The sequence below is a fragment of the Setaria italica genome, chromosome V, assembly GCF_000263155.2.
Source record: "Setaria italica strain Yugu1 chromosome V, Setaria_italica_v2.0, whole genome shotgun sequence".
Taxonomy (NCBI): Eukaryota; Viridiplantae; Streptophyta; class Magnoliopsida; order Poales; family Poaceae; genus Setaria; species Setaria italica.
This window is the reverse complement of record NC_028454.1, coordinates 37534948-37558983: the sequence shown is the minus strand read 5'-3', so window position 1 is coordinate 37558983 and position 24036 is coordinate 37534948. Positions and strand designations below refer to the sequence as shown.

General features: G+C 41.6%; 3 protein-coding genes and 1 long non-coding RNA gene across 6 annotated transcripts; 2 read left to right on the top strand and 2 right to left on the bottom strand.

Moving 5' to 3' along the window:
* Nucleotides 1–1015: 1015 nt before the first annotated feature.
* Nucleotides 1016–4498, top strand: LOC101773824 (pentatricopeptide repeat-containing protein At2g33760). The gene is made up of 4 exons (XM_014805270.2): nt 1016–2847; nt 2929–3053; nt 3220–3316; nt 4052–4498. Exon 1 carries the CDS (start codon nt 1043–1045, stop codon nt 2810–2812), a length of 1770 nt encoding a protein of 589 aa, XP_014660756.1. The 5' UTR covers nt 1016–1042; the 3' UTR covers nt 2813–2847; nt 2929–3053; nt 3220–3316; nt 4052–4498.
* Nucleotides 4499–5515: 1017 nt separating this feature from the next.
* LOC101772719 (protein tesmin/TSO1-like CXC 5) lies at nt 5516–11457 on the top strand. Of its 2 annotated transcripts, none has more exons than XM_004969985.3 (8): nt 5516–6211; nt 6566–6670; nt 7248–7422; nt 8410–8766; nt 9238–9317; nt 9404–9498; nt 10246–10674; nt 11052–11457. In XM_004969985.3, the coding sequence occupies exons 1-8, from the start codon at nt 5808–5810 to the stop codon at nt 11231–11233; spliced, it is 1827 nt and encodes a 608-aa protein (XP_004970042.1). In that variant the 5' UTR covers nt 5516–5807; the 3' UTR covers nt 11234–11457. The 2 variants fall into 2 exon arrangements, with proteins under 2 accessions (XP_004970042.1, XP_004970041.1); XM_004969984.3 differs by having other exon boundaries at nt 9235–9317.
* A 620-nt stretch (nt 11458–12077) lies between these two features.
* LOC101772311 (protein CURVATURE THYLAKOID 1C, chloroplastic) lies at nt 12078–13857 on the bottom strand. The gene is made up of 6 exons (XM_004969983.3): nt 13619–13857; nt 13451–13539; nt 12889–12975; nt 12723–12785; nt 12561–12598; nt 12078–12443 (listed from the first exon to the last, which is right to left on the bottom strand). Exons 1-6 carry the CDS (start codon nt 13725–13727, stop codon nt 12389–12391), a joined length of 441 nt encoding a protein of 146 aa, XP_004970040.1. The 5' UTR covers nt 13728–13857; the 3' UTR covers nt 12078–12388.
* A 6959-nt stretch (nt 13858–20816) lies between these two features.
* LOC111257423 lies at nt 20817–23457 on the bottom strand. 2 transcript variants are annotated; one of them, XR_002677951.1, is made up of 4 exons: nt 23097–23457; nt 22705–22974; nt 22172–22214; nt 20817–21540 (listed from the first exon to the last, which is right to left on the bottom strand). It is a non-coding gene; the product is annotated as an uncharacterized LOC111257423 (long non-coding RNA). The 2 variants fall into 2 exon arrangements; XR_002677950.1 differs by having other exon boundaries at nt 20817–22214.
* Nucleotides 23458–24036: the final 579 nt, after the last annotated feature.

The window sequence follows — 24036 nt, the reverse complement described above, 5'->3', positions numbered from 1 at the left end:
CAAAAATCAAAGCACATGCTACAAAGCCTAAAGTCCATGACTAAGAATATCTTTGAAAGGTTATATGCGTTCCTGAATAACACACTGAGTGCAGTGATGGTCATCAAATCAAAACCATGTATTTGTAAGTAATTTAAGTGACCATTGTGCTGGCTTATCAAATACTCCATCTGTTTCAAATTACAAGTCGTTTTTGCCTTTTCTAGGTTATAAATGTTTGTTTAAGTACATACAAACATCTATAAATTTAGAAAAGTCAAAATGACCTCCAATTTAAAACGAAGGTCGTTATTAGATTATATCATTTTTAAATAATGTATATTGGATGCCGGAGTATCTGGTTTTAGAATTTGCACCTTTTCTTCTTAGCTTTAAGATAAATTCTACTCCCTCCATTCCAAATTGTAGGTCATTTTAGTTTTTTTATTCATAGAATTATTATGTATATAGATATTGTGTATGTCTAGATGCATAATAATATCTATAAACTTAAAAAAGTCAAAACAACTTACGATTGGGAACGGAGGGAGCAGATGATTCAAATCGTCAAATGCATCCACCACTAAAGTTAGGAAGTATGCGCACAAAAATCAAACAAATAGAATTTTGACATGAATATGTATATGTTCACATGGAAAATGCAATTTAGCTTGCAAGAAATTCATAGAAAACAGTTCAAAGGATGGAAGAATTTATGCGCGTCAAACCAAGCCTCTAGGATCGAGTGAATTCAAATCCTATAAGAAATTTCTGTATATAACCTTTTGGAATAAAGGATCGAGTTCATACAAAACTATTGAAATTACCTAGTGGAAAGTTTTTGTTGTCTCTCTTCCTATGCTTCATTCAAGCATCTATTCTTATATTTTTTTTCTAAGTTTTTCTTTCCATAGAATTCAAGATGTTAGCGTTTTTTCCGTATCATTTTATGAAGTCGTGCACACACGCGCAAATGCAAAAAAAAAAACTTTTTTTCACTTCCTGATCTTATCAATTCTCAAACCGCAACGTAAGTTCCTCGCAGCTAACCCGCCAAAACACAATGGCGAAATCATCATCGCCACTCACTATGAACCTCCACCACCGCTCGCCGGAGTACAGTGCCCTCCTCCTTGCCGGTCCGCGCCTCGGCCCTCTAAAGCAAGCCCATGCGCGCCTCATCGTCGCCGGTCACGCGCTCTCCCTGCCCCTCACCACCAAGCTAGCCACCCTCGCGGTCGCGGCCGGCGCCGCCTCCTACGCCCACCTCCTCGCCGCCTCCCACCCCTCGCCGGACTCCTTCCTGTTCTGCACCCTCACGCGTGCCGCTGCGCACCGCGGTCTCCCCGCCGCCGCTCTCACCTTCTACCGCAGCCTCCTCACCGCTGCCCTCCCCTTCTCCAGCTTCGCCTTCACCGCCGTTGCCAAGGCGTGCGCCGATCTGTCTGCGCTCCGCGTCGGCATGGTGATCCACGCTCACGCTGTACTCCTCGGGTTTGGCTCCGATCGATTCGTGCAGACGGCGCTTGTTGCGCTGTACTCGAAGTGTGGCCAACTGGCTGTTGCCCGCAAGCTGTTCGATGCAATTCGTGACAAAAGCGTGGTCGCTTGGAACGCCATGATTTCTGGGTATGAGCAGAACGGGCTTGCTGAGCGGGCAATTGAGGTGTATAAGGAAATGCAGATGGCTGGGGAGGCGCCTGATTCTGCAACATTCGTGGCCACGCTCTCTGCTTGCGCACAAGCTGGTGCTCTGGACTTGGGACGTGAAGTGGAGAGACGCATTGTTTCTGAAAGGATGGACATGAGTGTGTTTCTTGGTGCTGCCCTTGTGAACATGTATGTCAGGTGTGGGCTTGTGAACAAGGCGCGCAAGTGGTTTGACATGCTCCAGGAACGGAATGTGGTTACATGGACTTCCATGATCGCAGGATATGGCATGCACGGACATGGCCATGAGGCGATAGAACTATTCCAGTTGATGAGGCGCGAAGGACCACCACCCAACGATGTCACTTTTGTTGCAGTCTTATCTGCTTGTGCGCATGCTGGATTGGTTAGTGAGGCTCGTGATGCTTTTGCTACAATGAAGAGTGCCTATGGATTGGTCCCTCGTGCTGAGCACTATTGTTCTATGGTTGACATGTATGGAAGGGCAGGACTTCTTGATGATGCCATGCAATTTATTCAGGACTCTATACCTGGAGAGCCAGGACCTGAAGTTTGGACGGCTATGCTTGGTGCATGTAAGATGCACAAGAATTTCAATCTTGGAGTGGAGGTGGCTGAGCGATTGATTGCCCTTGAGCCTGAGAATCCATCTCATTGTGTGCTGCTTTCTAATATATATGCTTTATCTGGTAAAATGAACCATGTTGAGAAGGTGAGGAATACCATGATCAAGAGAAGATTGAAGAAGCAAATAGGATACAGCTTGATTGAGATTGGGGGTGTTGCCCATTTGTTTCGCATGGGTGAGAAGTCTCATCCGCAAACTCGAGATATTTACCAATACTTGGAGGAACTAATCCATAGGATTACTGATGCTGGTTATGTGCCTGAAACTGACTCGGTGCTGCATGAGTTGGAAGAAGAGGAAAGGGAGTTTGCATTAAGATATCATGGTGAAAAACTGGCTGTAGCCTTTGGACTCATGATGAGCTCTGGGAGCGCCTCTCCAATCAGGATAATAAAAAACCTGCGGATATGTGGGGATTGCCATCTAGCTATCAAATATATGTCAGCTGTGGAGAATCGGGAGATTATTGTCAGAGATAAGCACCGGTTTCACCATTTCAAAGATGGAAAATGTTCTTGTCAGGAATATTGGTGACAGGGCCTACTTCTGTTGTAAGCTAAAATCTGCAGGTATTCAGACATTAGTTCTCATTCTATTCAATCTCTGATAGGCCTAGTATTTCTCATCTCACCGAGCGTACACGATTCCAGGTAATTGCAATGTCGCAGCTTTGTAACTGAAGCATCAAGGTCTTAGGTTGCAGAACGAGCTCTGATTTTCTTGGGATGGAACAAGCTCTGATTTTTCTTGGGATGCTTCTATTTAAGACTGTAGAGTAAGCTACACTACACACATCCAAGAGCCTACCATTTCTCATGAGGCTTGGGCTTGTGGCAAAGTTATTCTGTCCTCAGTTCTGCAGTAACCGTGCTCCAAAGTCCAAACAGATAGTAAAACCAGTCTAACTAAGTATTCTGAATTTAGTATGATCATCCATGCAGATCAAAGAAGCTGGTTGACCCTGAGCTGTTGCCAATCAATGCAGCATGCGAGCATGCTACATTCCTACTTTCTGAATATCAGTATGTAATGCTTCAGGTTAGTCTTTTCTCATGTCTTTAATCGAATACATGCATGTGCTTCTCATGCAAAAGCCACACCGCTCATTGTGCTGTCAATAATGGATAAGCAACCACGTTTCAATCCTTGTTTCACAAATTGCCCTTGCATTGTATGCATGATACATCACCTTCCTTCTCAATCACCTTATCTTATCATTGTTGGCATCCAATAGTATATATTTGTCCAAACATTATCTGTGGGCTCTTTCACACCCTTTAGATAGAAGGCTAGTAGTATGCTTATATCTTTTAGAATGTTGTGGCTCATCACTCTGCTTTGCTATGCCTTATGCCTGTAGCCGCCCTACCTAGTGCCTAGTATCAATCGGATTTGAGTCATCTCAATGGAGCACCCAATCACCTCAACAATCAACAAGATAACCGTTATCTAAATGCGTTCTAATATGTTCCAAGACATCTATAATAGAATTAGAATAGAAATACATTAAATCTTTTTTCACAATAGGCCATTTTCTTTCGAAGCTACCATGCCATAATGCATGACTTTTGATCAAGTCAACATTACAATCATTAAAGCATTTCACTCACTGCAAAGGAGAAGGGGCTGAACAGTTATAGAATGCCATTTTAGTAGGTGTATGCATCTTTCATTGTCATGGAACATCCATGTGATGCTTCTTAAGCACATATTATGATGAAATGGAAGCATATACTGTTTTGAAATGTGGTCGTTATTTTGTCTTGTCTGCAGGCTGCCGTGGTGCTCCAACGCCGGGTGGCTCTTATTTGCGCTTTGATTCATGTGCAGAGGAAGTTGCGAGCTTCACCGCTGATGCGAGAGAGCGTGGTCGCAGAATGGTCTGATATGCTCGCTGTTCTGTGGCGGGTGGAGGTGGAAACGACGCAGAACATAAATTTCGAGTAATGCATTAGCCTCACACAGTCGCACGGCAGCTCTACGCTCCTGCTGTTCGCCTCGGTGTCGGTCGCGGCCTTCGCTCGCTTAGCTTGATTTGTGACTGTAACGCATTTTTCCCCCCAACGTGTACTCCCTCCATCCTAAAAAAGAATGCAACTCTCGCTTCCAAAGAAGTCAACTAATTTTAAATTTGATCAAATTTATACAAACTAGTACCAACATTTATGGTAAAAAATATATTAATTATTAATTATGTAATATATGTTTGCACTTAATTTATTTGGAGACGTGAATGGTAGTATTTTTTTTATAAATTTGATCAAATTTGGAACTGTTTGATTCCTCAAGAAGTGAGAGTAGTATTTTTTGGATGACGGAGGTATTTTATTAAGATTGTACACTGTAATGCAATCCCAATATAGAGGATTTAAGCATGGAACTCTCGTTTTCCTTTCGAACTCTCGATTTTGTGCTCACTATTCTTTTCAGAGGTAAAGTTTCATGGTCAAGTCAGAATGTCTCGACTCCCGACGAGTTAGCATTGACATATTTGCGTATATTTGACCCTTTAGAATTTGAAGCACGAGCTGGAACTGGTATCCTTTTTGAAGAAAATCACCGGAGCGGCGGAGCCCATATACCGGAGCGTGGGAGCCCATATATACAGAGAGAGAGGTAGAGAGCCCACGAACAAAATGGCGCTTATCTCACGGGCTCAACAGTGGCCTACTGGCGGCCTCCACTGAAACCGAAGACTAGTCACGCCTTTTAAAAACCCTCGCGCGAGAATGAGCTCGCTGCAAAATGTACCTTCCCGCGATGCAAGAGTAAATACTGACAGGTGGGCCATACCTTATTTGCCCCCACAGTCCATGAGACAGGCTAGGGTTGAGCAGGTTCCGGAGCCTTTCCCAAAAAAAGGAACTCCACAAGTGATAGGACGGATCACATCCGGCGATAGAAACCCCGCCGCCTCTCCGCCGCGCCACGCCCCACACGCTGACTGCGCAGCCCCACCGCGTCCTCATCTCCTCTGCCCCCCACGCGTCAGCGGCAGACGCCCGCGTGCGTGTCCTCCCTGCGACGAGGTGAGGTGCTGAGCGATTCCGAGGCCCGTCGAATCGAACGGCGAGAGGCCCAACAACCCCACATCTATGAATTCAAGCCGCAGGATGCGCCCCGACCGCGCCTCCGCCGTCGGATGGCGGGTCGCCTCGCGGATCCGGCCGTAGAATATGAATTTGATTTCGAAAGCGAAGAGTGGGAGAGAAAGAAAGGTGAGAAGAGGGGGGAAGAGAGAGAGAGAAGGGGGGGGCAGTCGAGAGCTGCAGCGAGAGGGAAAATCCACTAATCCCCCCACCCCAGCTCTCTCCAAAATCCGCCATTCCCCTCCGCCGCAAACACGCGCCGAAGCTCGCGGCGAGTGCCGCCGCCCCGCACTCGGCCGCGGGGCCTCCGCCCCCTTCGATCTGGAGCCGGCGACCGCGATCTCGCCGCGGGTCCCCGCGGCCGCCGTGAATTGGGTTTGCGTTGGCGTTACTGGTGGGCGGCGGGGGCGTTTTGATCCAGTAGCTTCCGGGTTGAGTCGATGGCGGGGAGAGAGCAGGGGGGCGGGGGGCCGCCGCAGCGGCCTCCCGTGCCCGCTGCGTCCACCCAGCCGCCGATTAAGAAGCTGGTGAGGCAGCTCGACTTCAACTCGGCGGCGTTGGCGGGGAACCCCGCGATGGCGGCGGCCGCCGCCGCCGTGTCCAGGGCGCTGCAGCCGAGGTCGTTGCCGGTGGGGTTGCAGCAACCCCCGCAGCACGCGAGGGCTGCCGTGCCGATGGGGGTGCCGCAGCAGCTGCACCCGCGGCTGCTGCCGGTGATGCGCCCGCATCATGTGGTGGGGCATGTGCCGCTGCCGCGCCACGCGGTGCCGGTGGCGGTACCCGTACCGCAGCTTCGCCCGGTGCCGCCGCAGCCAGTGCAGCGGCCCCCGGTCGCCGTTCCCTTGTGAGTGTTCCCGTTCTGAGCTTTTACATGTAGTGTTGGAGTTTCTAAATTTCCGCCTCTCTGTTTCGTACGTGGCTCATTTCTCTCGATGAGTGAGTCCGTTGTCGTCTTGATTCATATGAAGATCATCTCTGATTTTCTGAGCGTCACCACGAGTCCAGTTTCCAAATTTTGACTTGTCATTTCTTGGAAATGAAGATACATATTTGTGTTAGATGATCTTATTTATCTTTAACTAACATTTCTAGCAATTTTTTGGTACATTCTCCCTGTTGATATTTCTAGTTTTCCCCTTCGAAATTTGCATCATACTCCTGCAATGTTCTAATTATGCTTTGGGGCCTTGTACTGTAGGAAGCCAGAGTCACCAAAACCACGGCCAAGACTCTATGAAGGGAAAGATGCCACTCCCACAAAGAAGAAGTGCTGCAACTGCAGGAACTCCAGATGTTTGAAGTTGTAAGTTGGATTCTATCCTTACCTTGAGAAGAATGCAATATTGCGATGGGTGCTTTCTCATGACATGCTGCAAAAGAGGCAAGGGGCTGGAAGTTGTTTGGATAGTCATATATTTATATTTATATGGCTGGGGGAATCTTATTACTGAAGTTTCATCATGATTTCAAAAGGATCTAAAGTTCTCATAGATGGTGCTTAGATACTGTTATAAGCTATGTAACACACTGAAAGATGAATATCACAAACTTCTTGTGTTGTTTTGCTTATTTATTATGTAGGGATGTACATGCATAGATGTAGGTTAGATGAGTAACATTAATTATAATTTATAATACAAATAATTTGGGAAATATTGTCATCATCCCTTCAGTCCTTCATATCACCTCCAAATGCCTAATTTTTGATTCTCTGCAGACAGGCAAACCTATACCAGTGTGGCATTGTTTTGACCTTCATATTTAAAGTCAGCCCTTCTTTTTTGAAATATGAAGAATATACCTCTGTTTTGATACCTTTTTCAGCGCATCTTGTGTGTAATGATGCTATCCATCTGAAATCTTTTAATGGTTTCTTACAGGTACTGTGAATGCTTTGCTTCTGGTGCTCACTGTGATGGATGCAACTGCACCAACTGTTTTAACAATTCTGAGAATGAAGCTGCCAGGCGTGAAGCTATTGATGCTACATTGGAGCGTAATCCAGATGCATTCCGGCCTAAGATTGGGAGCAGCCCACATGCGAATAGGAATAATGTATGTTCTGTGGTACAAATATTGTTCGCATAGTTACTTTCTTAGGGACCATAATTGCTATTTGTTATTCCTTTGAGTTTCAATTACTTATAGCAGTGTCCATGCTCATTTTAGAGATCATATTTTGTTATAATTAAAAGGAGTTGAACTGAAACACCATCCTAGCTGGTGGAGAAAAATAGAAAATTACATGTATAGAATATAGATTAGTCTATACCAGAAGTTTGCTGAGAGAACTTGACAACTGATAATTTTTCATTTTACAGAACTTCATGCCTGCAATTTATTCGCTCTGTACAATTACTCAGAAACATAATACCTCTTGGGAAATGTATATCAGTGTAGTTATATTTGTGTGTGGCATTTTTTGAAAGTTCAAATTGTAGCCACTATGAATTTGAATCTTCAAAGTCAAAATCAACATACAGATATTCTATATTTGGCAGTTCGAGATAGAAACTTGCCATTGTTGAGCCTCAATCGAGCCCTTGTTTCTTTATTAAACTATCACATTATTGATTGGTTTCCTGTCATAAATATATCCCAACAAAGTAGGAAAAAGACAAAGTTGATGAAAGTCCAATATCTAGTCTTCTATGCAAAATGTTTGTCACCTCTGCCCCAGCAAAGAAGTGCATGTTTTGTTTCTTCCACTTGTAATATGAAGCACTACCTCTGGCCAAAAAAATATGCTGTTCTATAATACATGCAGTCAATTTTTTTTTCATAAATTTGTCCATTTCTACATAAAGTCTTGTTTCATGCATATTTTTCTTGTTATAGTCATAGGTAACGATAAAAAGTGAGGACTAAAGTCATTTTGGTAATCAAATATGTTATTCCACTGACCTTAGACTCTAATCCTATTCATAATTTCATATGCTTACTTATCCAATACAAATACAGACCTCCTTTTCATTATTGCATTTTTATATTAATTGTGCTGCCATGACATGCGTCATTAATTTTAGTCCATGAAATTACCAGGAGGTGTCTAGTGATCTCCCTTTAATAGGGAAGCATAATAAAGGGTGCCACTGCAAGAAGTCAGGATGCCTGAAGAAGTACTGCGAGTGCTTCCAAGCTAATATACTATGCTCCGAAAATTGCAAGTGTATGGATTGCAAGAATTTTGAAGCGAGTGACGAAAGAAGAGCTCTTTTCCAAGGGGATCACAAAAATTCCATTAACATGCAGCAAGTGACAAATGCAGCAGTAAATGGTGCTATTGGAGCTACAGGATTTCCTTCTCCTTCCACATCAAGGAAGAGGAAGCACATTGATCCTTCACTTGACCATTCAAATAAGGAACATGTGGCGCAAAGGAATAGTCACCTGCCTCAGGTAATGGCCATATCTAAGACTTCAGCACACATTGTTTTTTCCTCATTTCTCTATCTTGGCATAGCTTTGTCTTCTTGAGTTATTGACTCCAGAAGCAAGCTGAAGCGCTTTATTATGTCACTAGGAGTGAAGTTTATAATGTGTTGTTTGTACCATGAACTGAGGTTATGAATAGTGTTTCTTAATACTAATCATCAACATATGTTTGCACAGAACTTTTCCTTTTTACATGATAAAGCAGCGTGACACTGTTTAGCTCCTTATATTATTCTCCTAGAAGATAAATGCAACTTATGAAACTACAATTTTTTTTGTTATTTTTTTGGGAGAACTCCGAATTATTCTAGAACAGGATTACAAATTATAATTGAATTTTAGAGGGGAGATAAGATAGAGCTACCCATAGTGGCAGTTATTATGAGACTCCGGTGAAACTATGCTTCATTCTTTAATCAATCTATTTATCAGAAGAATGCAGTACCCGATGGTTCAATTCCAATAAGCCAGTCTGCGCATCCTCCCACTCTGGGGCCCTTTAAAGTTAGCTACAGGTAACTAACTATCAGCTATACAACATTTTCATAGAATGTATACAGTATCCATTTTCCATTGATGGGTTTATGGCATCCAACTTCAGGCCCCTTTTAGCAGACATTGTCCAAACAGAGGACATAAAGGACCTTTGTAAGCTTCTGGTGGTGGTGTCAGGAGAGGCTGCAAAAGCATATGCTGGTATTTCTCGTCATTTTGCTGGTTTTACCTTTTGCAATTTTTTCACTTCGCATGGCCAAAATACCCAGGTGACCCTACTTGCATGCATGTGTTATCTTGGTGATATTCAGTGAAGCAACCCACAGATCAGGACCTCTTTACTCCAATACTAACTCTTCACACAGTAGGGGATGCCCCTACTGTATTTCCCTAAAAAAATACTAACTCTTCACGGTTATGGTTCAGAAGTAGGATTCTATCTATTTTTTTTTGTCCTGTTACACCATTTCTTGAGCCTGGAATTTGGATGCTGATGAAGTGCTTTATCGAAGTTTCTTTTGGAACAACCAGAGGATAAGATATAGGGGATACAAATGCTAATGCTTCTTCTCTCAGAAAAAATGTGCAAGATGCTTATTGAGTTATTAGGGCTTTGCTTGGATGCAGCTATTAAGTTACATATTATGGTAATGAATACCACTTTTTTCCTGTTGAAACTGCATGATAGCTGGCAAGTAGTGATTGTTGTAATGACACTTCATATTTCTCAGATCATACGTGTGTTTTACCGCGTGTTTACATTTTTGTCCTTCAATGTGCTAATTTTTTTACAAGTATGGCCACATTATATGTTGCATTAGTTCATTCCCCCCTGAGAACCTGCAAGCATGCACTCCTTTGACAACATAAAGAGTGATTTACATAGTCCACAAAATATGCATTATCTTGATGGTTATGTGCTGCTTATTATGAAATTAAAAAAAACAGGCAGGAAGACACAGGAAGAGAGGGTTCCAGAGAAAGAAGATGAAAGGGGGGGACAGAAGGAAGATGAAAAGGCAGGTTCCCTAGGATCGACAAACCATGATAGAGAAGGAAATAATCAAGATCCAGATCACAAAGCATCAATTGATGACCATTCAAGCAGGGGAACTCATACGGGCAAAGCTGTTTTAGAAGAATCCAGACCTAACTGCACTGATGATCACAAGTCCAATAGGCCTATGTCTCCTGGAACACTAGCACTGATGTGTGATGAACAAGATACAATGTTTACGACTTCTCAAAATGCTATTGCTCAGCAGACAGTAGCTGTCAACCAGAACCAATCTGAACTGTATGCAGAACAAGAAAGGGTTGTGCTGACAGAATTCCGTGATTGTCTCCGTAAGCTTGTGACATTTGGAAGAATGAAAGGTACACCAAAAGTTCCTTTTCACCATGCTAATTGCTAACACAAAATCCCTACACGCGTTAATGCTTCGTCGTGATATCTGTTACTTCAAGTCATAGTGATATCTGTCAGTATTGATCAATCTGGATCCAGCTGACTGAATGGGTTTACATGGTCTTGTGTTGTCTGATTTGAATTTGGTGACTTGCTATGTCATTTACACACTCTGCTTTACAAGTGCTTTCTTCTGCAGTGTTTGAGATTGAGGACCCATTAGTAAACCTAGGCAGGCTAGAGTGTATATTGTGTCAGATATTTTTTTTTCTATTTTCTCTAGTCACATTTTCTATTTGCTCTGTAAGACTAGGATGAGTTTAATCCTGATTTTTCTCCCCTGCAGAGGAAAGGTACTCCATGGCGATCAAATCTGAAACATCTGGCCACCCTGGACAGGTAAATGGTGTTTCTCGAGTACCGTATCCAAAAGTAGATGCACCTGCTGTTGTAAAAACATCTCTACAGGGTTCCAGCAGTCATCCTGTTGCTGGAAAACCTGTTACTGGGCATTTGGACAAAAATTGAAGCCTGAGAACACATAGGTGTCCCAGGTTTGTATTTGGGGTGCAGCAATGATCAAGAGCATCATATGTCTGCACCCTCTTAACAGGTTGATTTGATACATGTATCAGTCTTGATCGATAATTTAGAAGCTTAGGGGATTCTGGTTTATTATCATCGGTCAGAATAAGTGTAATGCTGGCATCTGAATAGTTTAGTCATAAATGCTTTTGACATTTTCATCTCTACGTTTTAGTTCCTTCTCTTTTCTATTTCCCTCTTGAAATATCATCAACTGACATACTTATAATCGGCATGAGATAACTACATATAACATCTAGTGTTATTACCACCAAACAATTCTTTGGGGAAAATTCCATTGGTAACACTGGAAAGCGGAACTGGGGATGTGTTGTCAGGTGGTGGTCAGGTGGCATAGAACGGTAGAAAGGCCATATTTGAATTCGAGCCAAACTGTTGTAACAGGTAGGGTTCTCTCTTTTTTTTTTCCAAAAAAGGTAACACTGTAAAGATGTGCCACTGATTGTTAAGCCACTGGTGTTGTTTTACAATTCCAATGAACTCTATAGCACCAAGGTGCGTACAATGCCACTTTTCATGGCTCCAAAAGAATTTGAGTTGGATCCTGGGTAGCTACAAGTTGCAACTGATTCCTAACTGGCGACTTGCATACTTCGAGCTGGAGGAACAATTGAGTGAGACATAATTCATGTGACTTTTTTGGTTAACGGACGAAACAATTGTGCCGGCCTCCATGAATGTTCATGGTTGGTATTACTGAATCTTTTACTTCTTCATGCTGTTGCACTGTTCTGCAAGTTTCGGATGTAAATTTCCTGATTCATCCTTGAATATGAAATGATTCATCCTTGAATATGAAATCGACTAGCCAAAACATTCGGTTGAAGAACTGGTTCTGACGGTCTGCTCTTATTTGGCTCGTACACCAAGAGGTCCGAGTCCAATTTTCGCTACTAGGGGAATGGTTTTAATCACACTAACCTGTACAGAAAATTGGTATTTTGCCTCTAGAGTGAAAAATGGTCACAGTTGTTTTTCACATCATATGCGTACAGTTAAACGTTACATCTCGCGTCTCGGCAGGCCTATAGAGGGCCACATAACACCGTGCTTGTTCTCCACTGTTGCCTCCGAAAGTTACTGCCCCGAGATTCGAGATGCTGTGCTTATGATGTTCTCCAGAAACTCTTGCCTGCAGATAGTATGAACTAATCAATCCAAAACGTACAGAAGTAGCTGACGACAATGTGTAAATCTGTTGCCTTAATTCCTCAAACACAATGCAAACCCATGGGGAGCTAGTTGGTACCTCTTTGCCTTGAAGAGGAGATTGTTGTAGATGAACAGCTGAAATGTCAAAAGGAGCAGATAGTGAACCCTTAAAAATTGTACTAATACTACCCAAAAAAACATTTCAAAAGATGGGGAAAAATTGTAGCCTAAACCCTCAAGGGTCTGGACTAGAACTTACCCAGGCAACTAGTATCCCGATTAATTCAAAGAAAAGTGGAAGAACCGGAAGCTTATCGATGATCTGAAGGTGAATCAAAGATGAGCCGGATTAATCTTATCTTGTGGCAAAATACTTTCTCTGGTTTGGAACTGAAAGCTGCATATCTGGACGTCATTGAACTTACCTCAATGAGATGTACTGAAGCCCATAATGCAGCTACGGTTGCAAAGCCTATTCCAGCTAGAGCAAAGATGTCTTCAGCAGTGCTCAACTGTTTCATTTAAAATATAAATGATATCAAAGACGGGTTTAATTACGTTCCTTGATTCATATAAAATATCTCATGAAGCACTAATGTCACTAAACAAAAGCATAACGCCAAGGTACTGCAGCAAAAAGTATAACAACAGAGTAGCTGGACTGAGCACTGATGCATCGGGCGTCGGAAGTGAAAACTGCAAACATGGATTTATTTTTTCTGCATTGTCAGTGTGGTGTTCCCCAGCTACGTTGTAGGTAATAGTATCCAATCTTGAAAGACCCGATTTGCTTAGCCGAGAAGCATCACAGTTTACGACTTTATGGTACGCTGAAGACCATGGCAGGTCACGACATATTCAACTTGTCAGCCTCAAGATATTGTAAGAAGTACTAACCACAAACCAGATAAACCTTATCATTTTGAAGCTCAACTTTTAAGCTTCATATGGCTAAACAGGTACGAGAATTGAGGACAAGAAACTCACAGAACTCTTGACGTATCTCACAACGCTCCCGGACGATTCCGAACTGTCTTGCGCGACGTTCGCCACGACGCTGCGGCTCCTGATCCTACCTGCACCGCTGCGTTGCACATCACATCGTGCCTGTATACAGAAACCAAAACGCAGAGTATGTTGCACGGTGTAATTTACCTGAAAGTCTGGGAGACGGCAGCCGTGGGAGATGGCCGGAGAGGCTCCTCCTGCCGCATGGCGCAAGAACCGCTGCAGGCTGGACGACGGCGAGGGCACAAGCCATCATGGCTGCCCACCCCTGAGAGTCGTCGCAGAATGAGATGGTGTCTGTGTGGATGAACCGAAGAACTGATTTGCCTCCGTCTTGTGCATCCGGTGTGAACCGGAGCTCTCTAGTCCACTAACGCAACATCGGATGTCTGGTTTGCAGATTGCCCCTTAACCTGTCAGATATTCAGATCCGTCTCCCCGCCGAATGGAAGGTGTGAACAGTGAGGTTGTGAAACACATCGATCTTCTCTCTAACGTCTCTCACAACAAGCACAAGAACAAAGTAGACAAGTAGACAAAAGCACAATATAGATGGAGCTCATCTTTATTCCTCGTATCGATGATTTACAATGGAGATCTCCCTCGTATATATACTCCCAACTATGCGTAGAGATTTGGTAAGAGCCCACAAGCAACCGAAAAAGGACTAGGATTCTAGTCCTCATTTCCATCCATAAGCAGCATGTTCGCTTCAGCTTATCAGCCGGCTTATCAGCCACCAAACAGTATTTTCCTCTCACAACAAATCAGACGTTTCAGCTTTTCAGCCAGCTTATAAGCTGAAGCGAACAGGCCCAAGAAGTCCAGTTATTTTACAATACTCCCCCTTGGATGATTACCGCGAATGCATATGCCTCATCAAAAACTCCATCTGAAAATCCACTAGGAAAAACGGTTCTTGGAGAAAAGAGGACATATCAACCGCAATTGTCTTGCACATGTTGCCTCGTCAAAAATCTTATGTGAGAAACCTTCAAGTAAAAACTCATAAAAGGGAAAAGAAAAGAGTATAACATTAAACCTTCTTAGTTATATAGTATTATGTAGTTTCTATTCTTCAGTAATCAATCTTCAAAATTTATGCCTGAACTTTATGATTCTTGCAATAAAGATCTACATGATCTAAGTAACTGAATGGTATACCTTCATAGTAAATCAGGTTGATTCCTTCTAGGAACAACTTAAAAGACTTTAGATCTAAATATGATTAAAGATATGCTCCCCCTCATAACGACATCCTTTGAACTTCAATGTTCAAAATGCCCTAATCACATTCCTCATAAATGTGCATGAGTACAATATTTAGTCCTTCAAAGACTTAATTCATAATTATATTAGGAGCAATGCTTCGAACACTAGTAACCACTTATTTAACTGTGCAACACAAAATAAAATTTATCCTTTCAAACGAATCTAGGGATAATGAGCTACAAATTTGCATATCTTCTAGATATTACATTTCAAACTTCAATATTTTAACTTAAAATAACAACAACTCTATCTTAGTGGATTCTGAGTTATTACCAATGATCTATTCTGTAGATCTTCAGGAATTGGCTTATTCCTCACTTCCATTGTAGATAATCAGTCTTAAGTTGGCATTTGAGGGGATAACTCAAATTGCCAGTAATCAGTCTTAAGTTGGCATTTGAGGGGATAATTCAAATTGCTAGTCACCAATATACCTTCTATAGCATGTGAGGATACATGTTATCAATGCTCATGTGCTTTCATGGTACATTCAGGACCACATGATTCCTCACTATATTCTTAATTCAATCACTTGGATCTGTATGAATTTTCATTCATATCTTCGGGATTTTGGTGTTCATTTAGAAATTGACTGATAATTCATTCATTGACTATATCCTTCAAGAATTTTCTAATTCTTCGAGAATAGTATTTCTCTTCTGTGAGAAATTCCCTCATGCAAGAGAGAAGTGATTTACTCGATCCTTTTAATTTGAGCTCTTCAATGAACTCTTTTATTTGGAATGTGTTATTCACAATAAGTCACTTTTATGACTTTATTTCCTTCAAGGAATTGCTCTTCTAGAGACTATTAATATTCATTTAGGAATATTATCAAACTTAGACATTTAATACTTAGTATGAGATTTAACTTCAATTTATTGTTATTTTTATTCCTTCGAGGAATGATGAGTCTTTTAAGGATCAACTCTTATGGATTTTTAGAATCCATCTATTAACTGCATAATATATTTCATTCATTATTCCTAGATATGTAGCATAATATTAATTCATATATAATGGGAGTTTACTAGTCTCTGGAAAGACTTATGAACCATTCCATATCACCATGTCATTATTTCATAATGATTCATCCAATTTGAACTTTCAGATTCAAATACTTTCTTCATGGTTCGACCTCAATTGCCTTCTTTCGTTGACCCAATATGAGTGCTTCATGTAACTCTGCCATAGACTTTGCTAATGGATCCATATTCTCATTAGAAAAACATTTGCAATGATAGAGATAATGTTGTCGACATTCATTCTTTTCTCCCATATCTTCAGGATAAGACTATTATAACGTCAACTAGTATCTGCTATCCCAACACAAAATATTGCGCACGCTTTATAGTGTTAGGTATTCATCTTCATGATGATCATTTCTTAGTTTGTGAGGTATTTGACCATAACGGTCTTCTTTCCAGAATTCTACGGAGATTTCAATAAATTGGTTGACAAGTTCATTTGATCCAAAACCAATAGGCATCCCTATAGATTTTAAATTAATGATCAAGTCATCTGCCACGGTGAATACCCGAGATATACCACACATAGAATTATATTTACTACAGGTAAACTTAACTTCTGGTTAATAACTTCAGGTTGTTTCTCCAAATTTTTGGATTCCCATTTGTGAGTATTCATTATGTGCACATTCTCACTAGGATAAAATCCTTCAAGGAATTTCACTTCAAGTGTGTTTCCACATCACGTGATGCTCTTCATGGGATTCCTCACATTTTAATTTTCTAGCATTATATTTCGCTTCATGCGAGTATGATTTAGTGCGTGTTCCTATTCCTGCTTCAAGCTTTCAGGAATATTATGAAGATCATTCTTCCATTGAATATGAGGAATTCATATGGGCTTTCTCTCCCCTAATGCTGGTATTACATCTTCATAAATATAGCATACTTCCAATGATATCCCCATGAGCTTAATATAATGGAAATTCAGGTCCATATTTCTCCAACTTCAAGTTGATGCCCATTTGTATGATAAGATGGTGAAATAAAATTTCACGCACTTTATTTTAGACTTTAGGGGTTATTTGTTATGCGGTGAGCTAGACTTCATTAATACATTTAGCAGTTTGGTACACTATGCATACCAATAAGTTTATAGAACTATTCTATTGTCTAGCTTCTTTATTTATTTAGCCCAAAATATTCAGCTAAAAATTCATACCGTATACTTCAAGTAATTTTGATAATTAAACTTCAAGTTTAAAATTTATGCAAAATATAATCTACATGGAATTTTTTCTAGAAAATTTAATTGCTTTTTTTAGAAATTCTCCATTTGATTTTGAATCCATAATACAAATTATTTTCCACACCATGGACTAATAGGTCCATTTTTTCACGAACCCATTCTAATTGGGCCATCCAATTTCTAATTAGATAAATTTCCTATCAGGTCAACTATAGACCGGTTTGCTCCCCCTGATCTTAGCCTTCTTGACAAAAGATTAATTAATGACTATTAGTCATTTTGCACATATGTATATAATACACTGATTTGTCAGCTTGCTAGCTGGTTGATAGAGTGTTATGATAACTTACTGGCCATCTTCTCAGAGTGGGAGCTACTTCTCAGCAGGAGAAGTTTTGAATGAGCATAGTATGCAAGCTGGTGCGATGATAGGAATAGCATGATGGCTACAAGCCAACATGAAGCGAATTTTGATGTGATGTCCATGCAAAGATTTTTAATTAATGCGGTGACATGTAGGTCCTCACATTATTATGGAATAACTACTAACTTTGTCATTCTGAGTGACATAGTGGTATCAGGATTACAAAGCTACACAGAGCTACATGCTTAATCATTACAGTGACTATGGCTACGGGCCAACTTGCACGTCAATTGTCCATCAATCTAACAGGATGAGGCTCTAAACCAACAATCTTACAGGATTAGGGACATGCCTCTTAAAATATTTTAGTTTCAAATTTATCCACATTGTTCATATGCATGTAGATCCCCAGTTTCTCCCCCTTTTCATACCACAATTGCACTTCATGTGATACTATACTTCAAGCATGATCTATAAATTACTTCAAATATTCTATAGAATTAAGTTATACTGCTAGTACATACAAGGTATGGATGAAATCCATATAGGTGTACTATTCGGTGTACAACAATGTGATTTAGGTAGAATAAACTTCAAGTTAGTGTGCTCATGTATTCAGTACAGTACATAGTCGAGTAATATACAACTTAATAGCTAAATTGAATATTCTAAATTCAATTAAAAAAATATGTATATTACTAGTTAATGTGTTTCATTAAAATTTGATTTTTGTTCTACCTGCATGGTAGCAATGCACAATAACTATAGCCTATATGGGTTACTTGAGACTTTAGTGGAAAATAATTTCAAATTTATCAAATAGGCAATTTAAAGCAATTATTTACAATATTCAATATGTAATTCTTTATATTTCATGATATTAAAGTGATTACTACGGGTAAAATTGCTACAAGCAAGTGGGCACAAGATGAGGTGAGAAAAACCTATACAGAGGTAAGAAACACCAATTTGTTCAATTTGCACTTCTATTTTGGGAAAGATTCTTAAACCAATGCTAAACTTCTGGTATTAAAGGAAAAGGTAAGTGCTTAATCTTCATGAGGTATAACCAAATTATTCAGGAATATAATTTAATAACGCAACTTAATGTAGGAAATTCTATTTATAGGTTATAGGGTGAGCATGAAACTTCTTTGTCTCGATGCATCTCCCCCCTGAGCCTAACATTACTTCTGAAATATATATTATTTCCCTTCCACTTCGGTATTTTACACAACTTCTGATTGCATAATATTTTCTATATTGAGTTTATGCATATTCTTCTTGAATTGCAAAAGTGACAAGGTGGCAACACAATATGATTCTTCAAGAAAACATATTAATTCTGCATAACTTCATGTTATGTATGAACTCAAATAGTTGACATACTTCTTAAGATTGTACTGCTATTGTAAAATCATAATGTCGTGCTGGGGAGTTAGCTGAAATAACTTTCAGAGCATTTCTTCTGGAAATTACATGATGCTAGGCTTAAAACAATATTATATTTCTTCAAGAAATAATGACTTCATGTCACATCCTACATATTCATGCAATTGCTACAGGCACACTTCATGTGTTTTAAATGCATGAAACAAGTGCAAAATTAATTAATATTGGTTAATCTATTCAATAGATAATTATTATAATTTTTTAGAATTTTTCTAGAAAAAATATTTACCCTATTCACACAATTGCCAGGAAAAACATATAAATATGACACTCTCAGAGGTATTATGTCTAAGGTTCTTCAAGGTCGAGAGAGGTCATAAACCTAAAACCATTTTCTATGATTAAAGGTAATTTTCTAGCCACTTCAAGGATTAATGGTTCAAATTTTCAAAATTATATATCCATTAAACATGCTAAAAAAAGTTGAAATACGAGCCTCAGAGGGGTTTTCAAAAATTTAGAGAGCTCGTATACCTAAAACCATATTTCTATAATTAAAAGGCACTATTTTACTGCATTTATGCGCAATTAAAAAATACTATAAAATAGTAAATAAACTTCATAAATTTTTTTTACAGAAAATGCAAACTGTAAACAATATTTTTTTATTTCAGCCGCAATAACCAAATTACCCGAGGTGTTAAACTGCAAGTTTAGAATTAGAACCGCGCTCAAATTTTATTGTTGCATAGAGTTTTGTCAAATAAATATGCCTTACTAGGCTACTTGTTTCCGGACCCTTCTTGGGCCGGCCTACCAGGGAGGAGGCGGAGACCTTTGCCGCCGCTCGCTACTCATCCCTTCGTCTCGGTGCGTCGTGGGGCATGCGGGTCGGCGAGCAGGTCACGCATGTGGGCATGCGCGCGTATCTTTTGGCTGTTGATGGTTGTTACTTGTTAGCGCAAGCGCATGTGCAGGCACGGAAGTGAGCGGAACCGGCGTGCAGGCTCTGCAAGGGGTGACACGGCAGCTTCGGTATTAGGCTTGTTTCGAGATCGGCTCGAATTCTAAATGAACCAAGCTCAAGCCTAACTCAAAACCCATGAGCTTTAGAGTTTAAAATTGAAAAGTTTGAAGTAAGCTCGTGCATTACGACCGGCTATGACTCTATAAGGTGTGTACACATATTTTCTAATTTTATTGCTTAATTATATTGTGCAAATACCCATTATCTACAAGTAATACAATGACTCTAGTCTAATTACTAGATACATTTTGATCTACTAAGTTTATGAATAGTATAAATATCAGGAGTCGTGAACTATTTGTGGTTGGCTTGTAAGCTCGACTCGAGATCGGCTAGAATTATTATCGAGCCAAGTTTGAAGGTAGCTGTAGGCTCGGATGGTTTAAGGCTCTGAATCGAGTTCGGCTCGATGCTCTAACAACCTCATGCTTGTGGCGAGCTCGGCTCCTTTACATCACACACTAGTGTTTGGCGCGCCCCTGCGTGTGTTGCACTGTTCTGTGCTCTGTCGTGCAAGCCATTGTAGAAATGGATATGATCAAGAACGATAAAGGCACATGCTTTCACACATAATGCATAACACTATTCTAGACAATTCAGCACAATCAGGTCCCATGGTAGTTTAGTGTGTGTCCTCCAGTACAGCATAAGGGCACTCCCAATGGGAGAAACCAACCTAGTTTCCATAGTCTAGGATATTGTATCAAGAAATCATCCTTCGCAATGCAATTTTTTTAATCTAGAGTCTAAACAAAAATCCAACCAATCATTCTCCATTCTAGTACCAGATCCTCTGTGCATCATGTAAAGGAGCTCGAGTGATGGGTAGCAGCGGTGCAAGCGCAAAGGATCCGGCAGTAAGTAAGAAGAAACTACTTGGGTCTCCCCAATGTAGATTCGCTAGTTTCTTGGCCCATTGGTGCGCGTGAGGACTTGGTTTCCTCTCTAAGAAATCGTTTCTCTCTCTCTCCATAATAAATCTACTGCCACATCAGCAAATTGCTTAGTTGGCATGATAATTAAGAGGGATAGAAACTATCATCAATGTCCCATTGGGACTGCCCTAACAACGAAACAGGCACAGATAATTTACAACGTAACTAAGAGGCAGTCTTAAGGATTATAATTGAAAGTCTAGACTTGATAGCATATGGAAGTTGTTGCACGGAAGGAAAAATTAAGAGACATCACCAAGCAGCAATTAAAATCCATGCGCTCAGGACCTATCTCAATATTTGTACTAATCAGGAAGCCATTGATACTATCTTATCCGCCAGTGCATTGTCAAAGGTGAAATCCTTGCCCTTCATATTGGGTCCAGGAAGGTTGCAATGAGGTAAAAAGAAAGGGCATTCACATTGGTCCTGTACAAGATTTTGCAATGATATATATAAAAAAAAAAGTGGACATTAATCAACCTTCTTGCACTTCAATTTCTGAAGAATGGCCAGTATAGAACAAAACATAGCATGGTGCAGTGTAATACATAAATCATCATTAGTACACTTTTTTGGGGTTTTGTTTACCTCCAAATGATTTATGCAAAAAAAATTTAGTTTTGTTTACCTCCAATTTATGCAAATGATAGTAGCAGTAGCCTCTCAAGCATTCAGAATATAAGGAGCATAGCTCAGCTAGTTGTGTCCTCGCTAGAGTTATGGGTGGGCCGGTCAGGCTTCTACGAAAAATATATTCATCAGTGAGAGCTCACCCTTTGAAAGATGGTGTAGCCTGCATTCAGAAAATAAGTTTCATTCATGGATGGGAGTATGCGTTCTTTTGATATCACCAAGCAGTCTGTAAAAGAACACAATATAAAACATGTTATCAGGTAGAGCGTGTGAAAATCCAAGGGCAGCTTCGCTCCACAGTAAACATGCGTGACAAAAGGTGCAACAATGGTATATGCACAACAAAAGCAATAGAACTCCATCAGGCTAGAAAAGATGCAATGATCACACCCTGCTAAAAGCCGAGGCATCAGCTAACACATAATCATGTTCCGATGAAATATCTGCTTGGAATCCATTCCAGCCCATGCATCTGCCTAGCTCAAAGAATGAGACAAGCTTCAGTAAGGTACACCCACAATTCATTGACAGTTCCATGCAGGTCAAATGCCAATGGTTGCCAAGCACAGCTCCAAGTGAGGTTTCTGATGTAGAGTAGCAAAGTATTACAATAATTTTACTTCCAGGCAACTGAAAATCCCTTGTCGCATCAATTAGCAAGGCTAGCTTTGGTCATAGATGGCACATGAAGAACCAGATGGGAAAAACCCTCTCAAATATTTCTTTCTGCCCATATCATGTGTCTTTAAGCACTATCTTAATTGAAAGCAACTAAGCAAAAAGAAAAAGGATGATGGGTAGGTACATAACTATCATCGAGTGGGAAAAAATCTAGGTGATGGAGTTTTCCTGTGTACCTGAGGATAGGACATCTTGGAGGCATGTCAGAATTAACAAAACCTAGGAGACAAATCCGGAAATGAAAATTAATACGGAGATCGACTGAAATACAATTACTCTACCCAGATATTGCATTGCCAAATCTAATATCAAACCATCAATGAACACATCTGTGATTAAAAAAAAAAGCATTTACAATGTTATTTCATAGCTTGCTTCGATGCATATATCACTTCCCATTATCCTATAGTGAGCAAACGTATACGAAAACATAGATCTTAGCATGTTTTTGCTCGGGACATGATCTGCTTGGAATCAGTAAAATATTTGATTATTGTACAATGAGCAAATGTGTATGAAAACACAGATCTTAACATGTTTTTTTGCTCAGAATATGGTATGCATGGAGTCAGTAAAATGTTTCCCGAATGTCTTCCCCCAAAGCTGAAGTCAATTCAGATGTACAAATACAAACTAATGCACCAAACTTTCAGTAAAGGCACAAAAGGCATTAAGTTTCAGAGAACGATGAATGACCAAAGGGATTCACCTCTGGCTATTGTCGTCTGCTAGGCTGTTGCATTGCCCTTTGCTGCGCACTTGTGCCACTTTCGCTGCGCTCCTGAGCTGTAAACGGCCTCTGGGCTCTGGCTCTCGTCCTCCGTGTGTCGTGGCTGCTACTTGCCTACTTTGCTGTGCACTTGCGCCACCTTCACTGTGCCCATGCACCGCCAAAGGCCTGGGAGGCCGTGTTGGCGCGACTGGCACCTCCCACACCTTCCTTCCACTGCTTCAAACACCACGTCGCCACGAGAGCATTCTGTCAAACAACTTGCAGGCAGCAATCATGGCGTGAGGAGAAATGCATGTAGCATCAGAAATTGGATAGGATAGATCATAACAAGGTACCAAAGAAGGGGACCAGGGGGCGTTTGCCTGCACCTCGTCGCTCCCGTGGACCAGGCATGGCGGCGTTTGCCTGCTGCTCCGTCCACACAACTGAGGACGAGGGAAACAGTCAAAGAGATGGCCAAGCAGACGTGCCACGGGAAGGGAGGTTGTGTCGCGGGAAAAGGAGGCAGCGGGGCTAGCACGCTTTGGAAAGGGAGGCGGTGGCGATTGCCAGAGCCCGGAGGGGAAGAGGAGAGCGGAGCGACTCTGGGCGACAAGATGAGGTGACGATGCTGCATGTTGGTCCGCCTGGATTGGGGATTAGGGCCGGGGCCGCCACGGCAGCGGCGATGTCGAGCAGAGGGAGGGGAAGGGGTAAGCGCGGTCGACTAGTAGGACGATGTGAGCGGGAGTCACGGTGTATTGCGTGGGCGGCTGACAACGGGAGGGGAAGCGCCGGGACGGAGCCGAGGGCGACTGGGCGAGGGAGAACGGCGAGAACGGGATCCATTTTTTTTTCCGTGCATGACCGGGAGAGCCTTCCGGCCAACCAGGAAGCGACATGTGGACCTGCACAGAGCAACAAAACAGCGGTGAAAAATGGGCCGTTAAAATCCGATCGCAGGGTAAAAAAAATAATTAGGCTAACGTGGCTAGCGCGGTTAATCTTGAAGCTTGCCACGACTCATATGTTTAAAATTCGCAGCCCTACTCGGTACTCGCAAAGTCGCAAGCACCAGCGCGCTCCGCGCCCGTGACGAGCCACGAGCCCTGCGCAGGCGCCGCGCCGTCCAAGCGTCTCAGCCTCTCGGACTCGGTCCTCGGAGTCGGAGCGGCGCGCTCCCCCCACGGGGAAAGCCGAAAGCCCGTCGTGTCGTATGCTCGCGGTGTGCGTGCCTGTGCCTCAGTGCCTCCCTTCCCTAGTTCCCTCCCACGTTCCCATCCCTGCGCGGAGCCGCCCCGCGCCAAGGGGAGATCACGCGACCGCCTG

Coding starts and splice junctions, on each gene's coding strand:
- LOC101773824 (XM_014805270.2), top strand. CDS start 1,043: ATGGCGAAATCATCATCGCCACTCACTATGAACCTCCACCACCGCTCG.
- LOC101772719 (XM_004969984.3), top strand. CDS start 5,808: ATGGCGGGGAGAGAGCAGGGGGGCGGGGGGCCGCCGCAGCGGCCTCCC. Junction 6,671..7,247: donor AACTCCAGATGTTTGAAGTT/GTAAGTTGGATT, acceptor GGTTTCTTACAG/GTACTGTGAATGCTTTGCTT. Junction 10,675..11,051: donor GACATTTGGAAGAATGAAAG/GTACACCAAAAG, acceptor TCTCCCCTGCAG/AGGAAAGGTACTCCATGGCG.
- LOC101772311 (XM_004969983.3), bottom strand. CDS start 13,727: ATGATGGCTTGTGCCCTCGCCGTCGTCCAGCCTGCAGCGGTTCTTGCG. Junction 12,976..13,450: donor TGAGATACGTCAAGAGTTCT/GTGAGTTTCTTG, acceptor TAAATGAAACAG/TTGAGCACTGCTGAAGACAT. Junction 12,444..12,560: donor CTCCTCTTCAAGGCAAAGAG/GTACCAACTAGC, acceptor TACTATCTGCAG/GCAAGAGTTTCTGGAGAACA.